This window comes from Epinephelus moara, chromosome 22 (assembly GCF_006386435.1).
Source record: "Epinephelus moara isolate mb chromosome 22, YSFRI_EMoa_1.0, whole genome shotgun sequence".
NCBI classification, from domain to species: domain Eukaryota; kingdom Metazoa; phylum Chordata; class Actinopteri; order Perciformes; family Serranidae; genus Epinephelus; species Epinephelus moara.
This window is the reverse complement of record NC_065527.1, coordinates 41,844,801-41,860,162: the sequence shown is the minus strand read 5'-3', so window position 1 is coordinate 41,860,162 and position 15,362 is coordinate 41,844,801. Positions and strand designations below refer to the sequence as shown.

General features: G+C 39.1%; 1 protein-coding gene across 1 annotated transcript in view; it reads right to left on the bottom strand.

Annotated features, from left to right (window-relative positions):
* Positions 1-5,464: 5,464 nt before the first annotated feature.
* The window catches only part of LOC126384048 (elongation factor 1-alpha-like), a 12,271-nt gene continuing 2,373 nt past the window's right edge, over positions 5,465-15,362 (bottom strand). Inside the window, exons 3-8 of the mRNA XM_050034906.1 lie at positions 13,090-13,269; positions 11,132-11,428; positions 10,850-11,000; positions 9,896-10,152; positions 7,268-7,502; positions 5,465-5,724 (exon numbers count right to left, since the gene is read on the bottom strand). Coding sequence (XP_049890863.1) covers positions 5,600-5,724; positions 7,268-7,502; positions 9,896-10,152; positions 10,850-11,000; positions 11,132-11,428; positions 13,090-13,269 — 1,245 coding nt within the window. The 3' untranslated portion in view covers positions 5,465-5,599. The remainder of the gene's footprint in view (positions 5,725-7,267; positions 7,503-9,895; positions 10,153-10,849; positions 11,001-11,131; positions 11,429-13,089; positions 13,270-15,362) is intronic.

The window sequence follows — 15,362 nt, the reverse complement described above, 5'->3', positions numbered from 1 at the left end:
TACAATGTGATTTCCTGATTTTTTTTTTTCATTTTGTCTCTCATAGTTGAAGTGTACCTCTGATGAAAATTACAGACCTCTCTCATCTTTCTAAGTAGGAGAACTTGCAAAATCAGTGGCTGACTAAATACTTTTTTGCCCCACTGTATATATATATATATATGTTCTATCATTATTAGAAAACGATGATAGAATTAAAAGAGAAAAAACATTCATGCTTAAACAGAATAAGAACGACATTTAACGGGCCAAACACAGTCAAACTTAGTAGTTTCTCCTTCCCCAAACCATGGTTTTATAGTGGACTAACCCTGATGTCATGTGTATCACTAATGCAGTGGTTATACCACTTGAGGAAGAGTCTTAATTTATCTGTTCCTGCTCAGAGTCAGCAAAAGACTCCCCAGGCTGTGTTGAAATTTTACACGTTAGGAGTGCAAATGAAAAAGCCTCTTTGATTATCACTGCAAATAACTGAAGAATATGTAATGCAAGTGATGACATATGTGTTCTATTACTAACTTAAATGCAATTACTGACTTTAGAAAATAGTTTCTCCAACACTGGTCACAGGTGAGGGTTTAGCAGGCAGGACACACAGATACCTCTTTATCACAGATTTCCTGCATGAAAAACTCCATTTCCTCTATCCTCTCAAAGGTAAAAAGGAAAGGAGCCCCGGATTTCGTCTTTATCCATATCACCGTCATAAAGCAGTGTGTTCGAAAGCAGGTCCCGCATTGTGATGGCCAGCACGGCATCTCTCTTGTTCATCCTCAAGATAATCGGTAGGCAAACTTTCCCAGTAAAGTGGTGTTGGTTCTCTTCCACCCACTCACAGGTCAGCCGAAACTCTCTCATCAAAGCTAGTTTCTTTTTGCAAAATGATAAGACAGTGCAGTATTGATATAATTAGTCAAGTACTCATAAACACCTTGAAACAGGAAAGGTAAATACAAAACATTCCCTGTGCATGTATTCTTGGTGTTGAGGGTGGACTCCATGACATCTGGCTCAGACAAGCTGACCTCCGTGACGTCTGGCTCTGGTAGGAACAGTTCACAGGTTATTTTTTGGCTTGCACCCCGTGTTTTTTTCACAACATGTAGAGAAGAGCATGGCTTGAAAAATGTTTCATCAGCTGCAAAGACGTCATTTTTTGCAACAATGCATTGGAAACACTGCTGAATCTGCTGAAATATCAGCTACCTCTTGTCTGTGTTTCCTGATAATGTGAACCAGCAAATTCCTTTTACTCACTTGAATGCCGCAGTGTCTGCAAGTCACCCTGACTTGCTGATGGACACATAATCTTTGTGTTGATGACTGTGCTCCTGGCAATGGAGGTAATTCTGCTGGAGATAGAGGTGAGAAAGCTGTAGAGGTGATAAAGCTGGGGAGGGAGGTGCTCCTGCTAAAGAAGGAACTGGAGGTGGTGCTGATGGAGATAGTGGCCGTGGTGCTGCTCAGGCTGTGTTTGGAGGCTGTTCAGCTGGCATGTTTTTACAAGTAGTTAAATGTTTAAGGAAAGCAGCCCCTCTGATCAATGTTGCTGTGCAATAGCAGCAGTGGAGATGAGGGGTCATTCTGCAGCTTTGACCACACTTGATGATGATGACAAAATATGAAATGTAGAAATAACACAATCATTTTCCTTGTATACAGTATTTATTTTTTTTATACAGTGCAGCAAAGCACCCTTGTGGAAGTTTTGGGATGAAGTGCCTTGCTAGAGAGAACAACATTAACATTGATCTGGGATTTTTTTAACCACAAGTTTACTGATCACTAGGTCCAGTGTGGTTTAGAGTTTTATTTGGTTCAAGCAGTAACACACCTGATTCTACTAATCTGAGACACACAGTATTTAACTGAATAAAGAAACACAAGGATTTACACACAAACCTTCCTGTTAAACTGCAATCCGAACATGATTTGCAGCACGATTTTGTATCTCATGTGTGTGGTTATATGTGCTTCAGGGTGATTAATAATCTGTACAACACCTAATAGGTGGTGTTTGGACCCAATTGTGGCGCACAGAAAACCAGGAACAATTCGTAATGATGTTTACTGTGACAGCTCAGCAGGTACAGAGCGGGGCAAAGCACTCAGAGGACGCACGCACAATGGCAAGTGTGGCTTCATGGTGAAAATCTCTGAACAAAACGAAACCACAGGTAAGCTGACTGGAACACTCACACTGGGTGTTTCTCAAAGTCAAGGAGAGGCTTAATTTCAAGGATGCTACGTCATCAAATCCCGCCTAAGGACTGTTCCAATGTCAAGGATCCTTCAAATTCTACTGAGAACAGAGTCCCTCCCTCAGAGAAATTCCAAGGATGCATGTGTGTATCCTCAGAAGGTATAAAGTACCCAAAATCCTTTGCGCACAATTTGCTGGAAATGAAAGGCGGGGCCTCTTCAATGAAACCTGTGCCAGCGGAGCTCGGCAGGAATTAGATATGTCTTTTATTTGGATTAATGTCTCCAGGAGTTTTTATCAGACAATAAAAAATTACTGACAGAAACCTCATAATTTATGCTTATTTATTCCACTGTGTCCACTGCCAAATAATCAGCTTTTTAAAATATAATTGTTTAAGATGAAACAATACATTTTTTAAATCATTCATTTACAGCAGTAATAGTGCACAAAGTACCACAAAAGTTTCATTTAGCCTACCTGTTTGTTTTTAAGTATGATCCAGAGATATATTCTCCCTAAAAGTCACGTGACTCTGAAAATACTGCTTACATTTGCTCAAATTGTACAACAACATTAGAGAGTCCCAAAATTATTACAGTAACCTGAAACCCCCTCAGTCTGCTGAGGGTTAGTGACACACATCTGAGGACACTTGTTAGCCTGTTTCAATGTGTGTTCACTGAATGCTAGGAAGGAGTATTGCCTTGACTTTGCAAAAACACAAACTGTAGCGTAGTCGTCGCATGGTAATGACAAGCAGCCACAGACAACCAGGAAGGAACGCAGGAGGGTTGCAGAAGGCCTCATGGTCAGGGACAGAAGGTTCTTGGGTTTATCAGGAATCAGATGAAGCAGGTAAGTCTGAGGCAGACAGGGTTGACAAAGGGAAATCAGTTTGAAACAAAGTGCTTGAGAGTCTCGCTTGAGAGGCCAAGAACAATGCGGCAATGAGCAGAGGTGGGGGACCCGAGTCACGTGACTTGACTCGAGTGGAGTTGCAAATTTGAGGACTTGAGACTTGCTTGACTGACAAGGATGAAAGACTCGACCTGACTTTGACTTGTCTCATGACTTGAGACTTGACTTTGACTTGAGACAGATATACTTGATCTTTTTTCATTTAATATTTGTATTTTTCTAGAAATTGAGAAGTTACATTTTGTTTTTAAAATATGATGACCAGTGCCATAACGGAAACACGTTAGACTGCCACAGTGGTTAATGACAGTTCCTGCCTGCTGTCCCAACATAAGTTCCCTATCCGTGAGTGTGCATGTCACTTGACATGTGCATCCGCACGCCATGAGAAAGTTTACCCTGTGACTTTTTTTGGCCTCCCGTTCATGCTTGGCTCACGTTTGGGGATTTTAACGTGTCATTATCTCATCTGCTCTCTCACAGAGAGTAACAAGTAACTAATACTACCCTGTAAAAATACTCTGTTTCAAGTCAAATTCCTGCATTTAAAATTTTACTCAAGTAAAAGTATGTAAGTATACTCAGGAAAAAGTATTACAAGTAAAAGTACTGTAAAAATGTCCCCTGTGTCGTCTATATGACATCATTAGATGATTCGGACTCATGCTTTAATGTAAAAGCAGGATTTTACTGTTGTAGCTGGTTGAGGCGGAGCTCATCATGGACTATTGACTAATGAATATTTTCATTATGGGTTAATCTGTTGATTATTTTCTCCATTTACTGTTTGATTGTTTGGTTGGTAAGTATAGTTCCAGCTGTACATGTGCTTGTACATATTTTGTCTGCAAAAATCTTAATTTGTTAAGTAACTAGTAACTAAAGCTGTTGGATAAATGTAGTGGAGTAGACGTAGAAAGTGGCATGAGTAGAAAACAACTCAGATTTTACTGGCACAACCTGAGTAAATGTGTTTAGTTACATTCCAGCAGTGGGTGCAGTTTATATTATCTTGTTGAGTTTGTAAGTATGACTTGACTTGTGACTTGCTTGACCTGATCAAGGACTTGGTTTGACCTTTTCACCACAGTGACTTGGGACTTGCTTAAGACTTGAAGGTTGTGACTTGAAACTTGCTTATGACTTGCACATGTGTGGCTCACTCCCACCTCTGGCAATGAGTGACTGAGAGGCTGGGGTATATGTACTGTAGAGTAATGAGGAACATGTGAACTGAGTTGGCTTGATGAGGTGGGCATGGTGGGTAGGCAGGAGCGGGGACAGTACAGACAGGTGATTGGTCGGCAGGTATGAGTGGCTGCGAGGCAGGATGAGTGGAGAAAGAAACCCTCTGGACCCCATCTGCTCCTCTTCACCTGCCCGCGCTGGAACCTCTCGGCCAGCTTCCCCAGCCCAGCTCCCCTGCTTCACTCCCCAACCTCAGACTTTGCCTTCCAGTACTCCTGCACTCTTTTTATCACCAATAAATCACCTGCTCCCAGTCTGTGTGTTTTGTCTGCTGTTGGGTTCTTTGTCACGCAACAGTTCATCCTCTGGGCACTATGATTATCCACACTAAATTTCATGACAGTTCATCTAACAGTAGTCAAGATATTTCTGAGTGGTGACCAGCAGAGCAACATCTCATCTATTAAATAAATAAAATATCAGAAAGTAAAACTTAGTAGAGTCTCTCAGACAAGTGAGTGTTTAGTTTGTTCTGGTTTATTCCAGTAATGATTTGCAATGGTCACTTGCATGAAACCAGACTTCCCCAGTTAGAAGCTGGTATGAGGAACTTTGAAGGCTGATCATTCCTGTGGTGTCATGGGTAGCTCTAAGCTCAGAGTTAGGTAACTAAAATGCATGGTATCCTGGAAACTGTCTTTCAAACCAGCATCATTTTTAGTTTTGACCTGATTAAGCTGGAGAAAGTTGAAGAGAAAAAGAAAGATAAATATTTTGGGGGAATACTATTGAATGCTTGTAAGAAACCCCAAACTAAGAAATGGCTTAAGCATACTTTGAGAACTGGAAAATGGATCATTTACATTTCATCCTTTTAGACCAGACATTGTGTAAATATTAGCAAAATTAACAAAAATATTTTTATGTACTTCCCTTTTCGTGCTTAAAGGGTCTTTGTGTTCATATGGTGTTGACTTGGTTTATTTGTATTATGTTCAAACTCTCTTTAAGAGTAAATTAAAGGAAAATTACCAGAAAGGGATGTTAGACATTCAAAAGTTGTAAAGTAAAGAGAAGAAACATTTTTATTTGGCTTGTTTAATTATTTTATTAATTTGCTTTCAACCTAATTCTTATAATAGTTTCCCTAAAAGGCAGAAAGCTTCCTTTCCGGCGGAAACTTTTCCGGTGGCTTTTTATCATCCTAAGCCACAAGACAGCGTTGGGATATAGAGGGGATGATTGCTGAAATGTCAATCTTTGTTGGAAGCCCTGCATGAGAATTCATTTCTTCTTCTCTGCCTTTTGTGCAGCCTTAGTGACCTTTCCAGCAACACAATCACACTTTTGGACGTCCTTAATAACACCAACAGCCACAGTCTGCCTCATGTCACGCACAGCAAAGCGGCCTGAGAGAAGGGAGATGGACAAGAAAAGACATAAACAGAGCACTCAGTGAGAGGCTCAAAAGATGACATTAACATAACTGATAAAATAAATGAAAAAAAAAAAGCTGAAAGAACATTTTTCCTGACAGAACCTGAATTAAAAATCAGTCATGATGAATAAAGGTTATTAAGATTCTGGATGGTGCGTCTCTAACAAAGGAGGCAAATTTCAAACTACTTTTACCATGGCCACGTTAACAAACACAAATTAAGGAATCATTAAAACACACACACATACAGTATGTATATATATATATACACATGTATTTTCCCCTTTGAAAGCTTTATGTAAACTAAACTAAGAGCTAAAAAGAAAGAGATGAAAGCAGTCAGTCAGTGTCAGTGCAGGAAGTGATCAATCCATATAGAGTGCTGCAGGAATGAGTCCTAAAACCGGGAATGCGACTGTAGTTTAGTTCATTTATAGCCTAACATTAGCTGTTTACTTCTGGCGATTGCGTTTACTCATGAAAATCATAAAAGTGGTCCTCATTTCATAAATGTTTGTTTGCCACAGAGCTTACTTTCTGTAGTAATCCAAAAATCCCATAGGCTTTTTGATGAGGAAACCGGGACAACGCTAACTTCTACATCGGTCTACAAAAAAACATTATCAATGGAGAACTACACTGTGTGAATTGGAAACAGAGGAATGTGACTACATTAAAGGGTTAGATGAACCTGCTGGCAGGAGATATTGTTATGTTGGGTGTGATCCATAAAAAAATTAAGAAAAGTGATTTTTTTTGCCCGATATGTACTAAACCGTCTTTACAAATGACCTTGTCTTCCAGACCTCCTAACACTACTAACGTTACATGGTGATGAAAGCATACGAGTCTTGTGGACTATAACCATTTTGTCAGCAGTTGGATCCATGACTGAAACAACTGCTGTCTTGTTTTTGGCTGGGTAAGTAAATGTGCTTAAGTATAACTGTATTCTATATTTCAGCTCTGTACATGGATGCACCACTGTCAGGCTAATGTACTAGGTACTGTTAGCTCACTTTAGCTTCTATTTTCTACTCAATAGGTCAACTGTTCCCAGAGGTCTGGTGAAATGGAAACTCAAAGAAGTTGTCACAGCACATTGTGATTCATCCAGCTTTAGGCTAGCTAGCCTTGTTCCTCCACACTGAAGGGTTTTGATCCTCATCTGCTGCCGTTTCTCTTTTTTTCACTTTCCCCCTTTTCATCCTCCTATTTTGGGGACTTAAAGTGGCCTTTGTTTTTCCCCCATTTGACCAACTGGAACAGCACAAGTGTTGGTAGTCCTTTGCCTTCAGTTTCCTACCCTCCATCTGTACAGCGCACCAATGTATGACATCATATGCAAGAAAGCTTCATCGGTTGAAGAGTAAAAGTCAGTTCAGGTGTCATATAATGTACATTCACCGAAAGCAGATGAAATGTGAGTTGCGGTCTCAACCCATAATCTAAACCACAAAATGAAGTGTAACCTACAAATGCAGCACATAAAGCAGGAAAAGCCTTTTACTCACCCAGTGGAGCATAATCAGAGAACTTCTCAACAACCATGGGCTTCTGTGGAAGCATTATGACAATGGCGGCGTCTCCAGATTTGACAAACTTGGGGTTATCCTCAAGCGTCTTGCCTGAACGACGGTCGATCTTCTCCTTGAGCTCGGTGAACTTGCAGGCAATGTGAGCGGTGTGGCAGTCCAGCACGGGGGCATAGCCAGCACAGATCTGACCGGGGTGGTTCAGGACGATGACCTGAAATAATAATGTTTAAGTAAATTTAGAAATGGTGGCCAGAGTTCTCCACCCAGCACTCACCTCAGGCCTGAGATGAACACTATTGCAGTTCCTGCTATTAGCCAGCAGAGGTCCACAGAAGTTCACCTCAGCTGGATCACTCATGGACTTTTTAGAGTCACTATAAAATTACATTTTGGACTGTTTGTGCCACATCAATAAATGTAATTCTTTTTGGAGATTAGTTTTGAAGCAAGACATTTACAATGACATTATTTACTTATTTTCAGTTTGTGAGCAAAAGGGACCTTCATTAGTTCTTGGTGTAAAAGTCACAGCTCTAAAATCTTGTTGATCTTTGGCATTTTTTGTTCAGGCTATTAGGTGAATTCAGTGCTACTGCAGGCAAGAATGACAAACAATGTGAGGCTTATTTTTAAGTCTTCCACAGTTTTTTGTCATTAGCTTAAACACATCTGTCCATTCAGAAATTACATTTTCAAAACAGTTCACACACAGGCCTATATTCAAAGTTGGTGGCCAAAATGACACATTTTGTTTGTAATGCTCTAACGCTAACAAAACATATATTATTTTCTTTCAATTCTTTTTATTTTAATCATTACACAGTGGACAGCACAATACAAAATCCCTCTATTGATATAAACCAATTCAACTTTAATTTGTGCTGATTATCTGTGCCATGTGTTGACACTTGACATAGTTATAGTATGTGTCAAACAAGGCAAGCAAGCGTGTCACAGCATAAATTGTATTCTTTTCTCCAAAGATTGTTTAACTTAAGTCAACAAAGCCTGCTGCAACTTACACTTTTTTGAGATACCCTGTAAAATTTAAAAAAATAAAATAAAAATTCTTCATTCACTTTAATCTTCCACAGTAAGCACCTAGACCAGACAAAGCCAGACATTGATTATGGAACAGCTTTTGTACTGTGTTCTTTTGGGCTTGACTGCAACAGCCATAGACTAGGTTTTGACCTTGACTTGTTTACATACTTTTCAACCTCAGAATTGCTGAATATTTGGCCCTTGTGTCATAGCCTCTTCTTCTCCTTGCATGCCTTTGACCTCTCTGATTCATGCTTGCAAATAACAACACATAGGTTGCATGTTTTAAAGATAGATAGATAAGGACGTATTGCTGGTTAAAGAGTTGTGCAAAGGAGTTTCACTCAGGTGCATTAAAGATACATAAATATGCAAGTACTTTTTATCAGCTGTAAAAAAAAATAAAAAAAAAGGATTTGTTTTGTTTAACACAGTTAATCCAATGGAGTCTGAGGTCTTTCTCATAGATCTGTGTTAAAGGAACAGTGTGTAAGATTTAGGGGGATTTAGAGGCATATAGTGGTGAGGATTGCAGATAGCAACAAGCTGAAATTTCTCTCGGTTAGAATTCCTTCAGTGTTCACTGTGTAGGACGTTTTTACTGGGAGCCAAATTATTCATAGAGGTCTCCTCCTCTCTAAAACAAATGGACCTGGTGATTAAAAGTGGTAAAAAAGAGGGAAACAAACTAAATAAAGCAGTTTAGCATTACAAATCAGTGTTTCTCCATCGCTGTTCAGCTCTTTGCAAACAGGCTGCTAGCCCAGCACCTGCTGTGTGCTCAGCTTTTTTCCCCCTGATAACTTAAGGTGTGTTCACCTTATTTCTAGATGTCCTTTTTACAGGAGTCAAATTACCCACAGAACAAAATGGGGCCAGTGATTAAACCAGTAAAATACACAAAATAAATCAGTTTCACGTTAAAAAAAACAATGTTTTTCTGATGCTGTCGTCATGGAGGGGCTGCTAACTACAGTTGCAGACACGAAAAACATGAATGAACTATCTAGAGCCAGTGTTTGGTTTGTTCGGTCTGAGCTATTGTAGAAACATGGTGGTGCAACATGGCGGACTCTGTGGACAAGGAGGACCCACTCCCTCTGTAGCTTCAAACAGCTCATTATTAAGTAACCAAAACAGAATGATTCCTATTTTCAGATGATCATACACTAAAGAAAATATACTTAGAATATTTCATTTTTGTCAATATATCTCCCTTAATCCTGCACACTGAAACTTTAACTGTTTCAAAACAGGGTGGGAAAAATGTGTGAAACCAATGAAAAGTGTTGATGCATTTACAAGACTTCTGTTGCACAAATCAGGTTATAATGATTGTAAAGTGGATCCCAGTTCCCAGTGTCTCAGCAATCAAGAAAAACTATTAAAATAACACAAACAAGAAAAGATTCCTGCATCTCTAGGCTTAGTACATATTTATCTTCGAAAGAAAAATTGTGAAGAGACTGTCACATTTCACAAAATCCTAAGCCCAGTCCCTTATATACATTTATTCCATTTTAAATTTTATGTCCCCTTCTTCCAATTGGTTAGACTCACCTGGGCAGTGAAAGTTTCACATCTCTTTGGTGGGTCGTTCTTGCTGTCACCGGCCACGTTTCCACGGCGGATCTCCTTGACGGATACATTCTTGACGTTGAAGCCCACGTTGTCACCAGGGCAAGCTTCAGAGAGAGACTCGTGGTGCATCTCCACAGACTTCACCTCAGTGGTCAGGTTGCACGGAGCAAAGGTGACGACCGTACCGGGCTTCAGGACACCAGTCTCAACACGGCCGACGGGGACAGTTCCAATACCTGAGAGAGTGGGAAGAAACAAGTTTCTAGTACACTTTTCAGGACGCTTTCAGTTTCAGTGCATCCCGGGAGAAGATTTGATGGAGTGTGACCTGCAATTGTAGGCTTGTGGGAGCTGTAGAGTAAAGGCTGCAGAAATGCATAAAGGAGTCCTTCACCCACAAAATGACCATTTGTCTATCAATTTGTCATGTTGTGTTACCTTGAATTCTTAAAGAAAACTTTTTTTTCTCATATGCCTCCAAAGAAAACAGCAAACATGTTGATTTATTGGGGACCACATTTAACAACAGCAACACTATATTTATATTATCTAAGCATGAACTAAAAGTGAAACTTAACTATGCTCTCCTCAAAGCCAGACTCTGATACTAAGATTTTTTTTTGCTTAAATGCATGTGTTTGGGAAGTACTAAGCATAGGACAGGATAAATGAGACCTGATTATACTGCACGAGTTGTGAGAGTTTGTAAATGGTTGTTTTGATATAGTTTTGCTGTTGTTAAACATGGTCCCAAATCAATCAATAAAGCAACTTTTTTTTCATGGAAGCACATGAGAGAACCAAAGTTTTCTTCACAAATTCAAGGTAATACGACATGGTCATTTTGTGGGTGGAGAATTCCTTTCAGATTACAGCCCTTACGGGTGAAGACATACAGGGAATAAGGAGGGAACAAAATATAACCCTGCTTACCACCAATCTTATAGACATCCTGCAGGGGCAGGCGCAAGGCCTTTTCAGTGGGGCGGGAGGGAGGCACGATGGCATCAAGAGCGTCAAACAGGGTCTTACCACTGATATTGCCATCCTTACGTTCAATCAACCAACCCTTGAACCAGGACATCTGAAGAGAAAGAAAATTGATCAGTCAGTAGTGTGCTGTACTTGACTCAGGGCATCTACAGACAGATTTAAGATGAGAAATCAGTCCATGTTCTAAATCATCAGTTTAAAACAAGTTAAAAATGTCCTCACCTTTTCACTGGCCTCCAGCATGTTGTCTCCGTTCCACCCAGAGATGGGTACAAAGGGAACAGCTTTGGGGTTGTAGCCGATCTTCTTGATGTAGGTGCTCACTTCCTTCTGGATCTCTTCAAAACGGGCCTTGCTGTAAGGGGGCTCAGTGGAGTCCATCTTGTTGACTCCAACAATGAGCTGCTTCACACCTAGTGTGAAGGCCAGCAGGGCGTGCTCACGGGTCTGGCCGTTCTTGGAGATACCAGCCTCAAACTCACCAACGCCAGCAGCCACAATCAGCACGGCGCAGTCAGCCTGAATAGTGAGGAATTTTTTGTCATTTGTTAATTTTTTTTACATCTGTATGTTTTGTAAAAAGGTGGTGTCTGAAATTCTGAAGACTGTTGATATTTAAACTGAACTCCTAAACAAGTACACCCCTCCCATCAGTGCTCCTTCAGAAGCTCTGGTAATATATCCAATTTTCTATTTTAGTATCGTGGCAGGGGTTCAGACTACTTTTTACGATGGTTGCACGTGTTTGCCTACCTATTTAATGTAGGTGCACCAACACATTATTTTAAGTGCACCAACAATTTTCAGCTAAGTTTCTGAGTTTTCTGACTGAGTTTTCTGTTTGTGTTCCTTGTTTCATGTCATTCATTTATTTATTTATTTAGATTTCTCTCCTCATGTGTCGTGTCTGGTTTTACTTCCTGTCTTTGTGTGTTTTTCTGCCTGCTTTCTATCACACCTATCTTCGTCAGTCATTACCCATTCCCAGAGTCTTCCCTTCACACCTGTTCTGTATTAGTCTTATTTGCTCCACCCTAGTGTTCCCTACCACATCCTTGTTGTAAATTAATCCCCATTTCTCTCCTTTTGCCTGTGTCCAATTAATCCAGCTGTCTCTTTCTTGTGATTATTTCTCTGTGTGTACATATATATGTATGTGTATATATATATATATATATATATACCTATGTGTTTCCCTTTGTTCCATGTCAGTTCGTCTGTGTTCCTTCCCCTGTTATGGTGTCGATCCCTGCTCCATTTCCTGCCTGGTCTACTGTGTTCTGTTTTGGATTTCTTCCCTGAGTTTATCCCTGTGTTCATCGTGTTTTGGTTCTTCTTTCTTTTGAACTTTCATTCAACTGTCTGTTTTGGATGTCTTTAATCCACCTGCCTACTGCTTTGCATGTGGGTCCCTTTCTGAGCTGATAGATGACATCAGTAGGCTTTATGGTTTTATTAACAGCTATAGAAACTGTTCAACTGCTAGCTAGCTAACTGATAGCTAATCAGCCAATCATGTGGCAGCAACTCAAGTATTTAGGCATGTAGACATGGTCAAGACGACCTGCTGAAATTCAAACTGAGCATCAGAATGGGGGAAGAAAGGTGATTTAAGTGACTTTGAATGTGGCATGGTTGTTGGTGCCAGACGGCTGGTCTGAGTATTTCAGAAACTGTTGATCAACTGGGATTTCCACACACTACCATCTCTAGGGTTTACAGACGATTGTCCAAAAAAAAAAAAAAAAATATCAGGTGAGTTCTCTGGGCGAAATTGCCTTGTTGATGCCAGAGGTAAGAGGATTCACATTATTTATGGATTCACAACATAACTTAACCTCAACTATCAAAATGTAACTTTTGGACATTTTCAAAGGAGACAGCAGAGAGGGAAATGAATAAAACATTAGGGATAGATCTTAAAGTTGATTTTACATGCTCTAACCAGCTGAGTGTCTGACAGGTTTATTTTGACTTAAATTCAGAAAATATAATAAAGTGATTTGTTATATTTCCAAAATGTTGGCTGTATGGAAATATATGCATATACAGTCACTGCATCCTCTGTACCATAACCCTGACAAGAGCTTCAGCTAAAAACTTATTTACAACTTGTTGTTTAATATACAAACCTGAAAGTGAGGAGTCAATAAAGAGCAGGTTAAAACGAGAGCCTTTACCTGAGAGGTACCAGTGATCATGTTCTTGATGAAGTCCCTGTGTCCAGGGGCATCAATGATGGTCACGTAGTACTTGTTGGTCTCAAACTTCCAAAGAGCGATGTCAATGGTGATACCACGCTCACGTTCGGCCTTCAGTTTGTCCAGCACCCAGGCATACTTGAAGGAGCCCTTGCCCATCTGTTGTGATTAAAAAAAACACAATTGGAGTAGGAAAAGGGGGAGAGTAAGACAGGTGAATAAGTGATTAAAGTTTAAACAAAGACATTGTTAGAATAAAAACAATGGCTTTCTTAGATTTTTTTTTAAAATTTATATAATTTGCTTGAAGTGTGTTACCGCTCTACTTAACTGCAATGTGCTTAAGCATTTTTTCTGTGGTTTAATGTAGCAAGATTGCCTTTTGTGTCATTTGAAATGTACTTATTTAAGTATTTAGTATAATATTAAACTATCCTACAGGTAGCTTTAACACCTATTGTAATACCTTAATTTTTTTGTCATCTTAATTGTAGGTAACTAGAATAACTTCCTTGTGAATCTTCTATCAACAATACTTATTAAAGAAAGAATTAGGTAATATGCTTATGCTGATATTTTGAGAAAACAATCATTTTCTATGTATTGATTTCATACTTTATTCAAGCTAGCCCTACTGAGCAGGGTTGCCAACTTGCACAAGTCTGGTGTGTGAAACATGCTTTCCCCTTCAATCGCATGCTCTCAAGCTGTCCAGGCGTTGCCTGGCCTGCGCATTCAGCAACCAAAAATGGCAGTGTTGTAATTTTGTGGGGCGAAGTCAGGTAATGTAAAGCCCTTTTTGGTAGATTACCAAGAAAACCTCCTAAAACTATGAAGACTCTGAGTGATACTTTTAGAATGTGTTATGATTCTCTGCTATATTTCTATGAGAAAAATATGTTACTACGTAATACACTTTGGACCTTCAAACACATAGAGAGCCCCGACCTCACTCTGATGACAAGTTCAGGTACAATGAGACAGATGATAAGGTAAAATGGGAAAGACATGCTTGTTTGTTTTTTTAATGGTTGAATCCATTTGTCTGTTCAATTGTTGACACATTATATCATTAATCATTTTTAATATGTTTGACAAAAATACTAAACATATCTGTAATAAAACAGGGTGGCCCACAATAGCATAATCCAGGATTTTATGGCACCTGGTAGCCTAAATACACGCTGTTTCACTTGAGAAAAATGTCCCATTTTAGTTTCTTGTTTCTTGTTTTTGTCCCATTTTTCGAAAGATATTTTACATGCTTGTGTTAACATTGTAGCACAATACACATATCTTATTTAACTTTTGCTATGTTTTACATTAGAGCGACTGTAATGTATCACAAAAGAATTTCTGATTCTGCTTCTGTTAAAAATACTTTGATTATAAATCAAACACTTAATAAACTGTTACATCCTGCAACCACTTTTGACATTATACAATTGATTCTGTATTGTAAAAAATACTTTAATTATAAATCAAACAGTCAATGAAATGTAACATCCTGCAACCATTTTTGACATTATACAATTGTTGTTATAGCTGCAGTACTCAGTACTTTTATACTGTTTGGTAGTTTAATCAATAATAATACATCATCATATATTAATTGATTTATATTTTGTATTAAACTGAAACATCAAAGTAGTAACTAAATCTGTCAATTACATGTAGTGGAATAACACACAAGTACATTATTATCCCCTGAATGTAGTGGAGTAAAATTATTAAGTGGCATAAAATGGAAATAGTCAAGTAAAGTACCTCAGAATGGTACAGCACAGTACAGTAGGCCCACTAGAGTATATTCCACCACTGTTTACATAAATACATTTAATTCTTTTCCAACTCTCAGTCAGTAGCCTACGCATTAATTATGGCAGTTGTGAAGTATTCTGTTTCTCCTCAGTTACTAACAAGTACTAATATTTTTAATATCATGATTTATAATGAATCTGGAATGTAAAAAACAGTTTTGAGGTACACATTTCAGTTATTGAGATGTGTAGGCTACGTTTGCATTTTAAAAATTAATTATCATTAAAAATAGTGCTTGTTTATAAAAAATAAATAAATAATCCTGGGGCCCTGGGGCCTGTATCACGAAGCAGGATTAATGTCTTAGCGAGGTAACTTCAGGGTTAACTCTGGGTTTTCGGTCTCACGAAGCCGGTTCAGTTCTTATCGGGGTAGATCACCATGGTAACTTACTCTGAACGGCTATCCTGCTCCGGAGCAGGGTAAGTTCA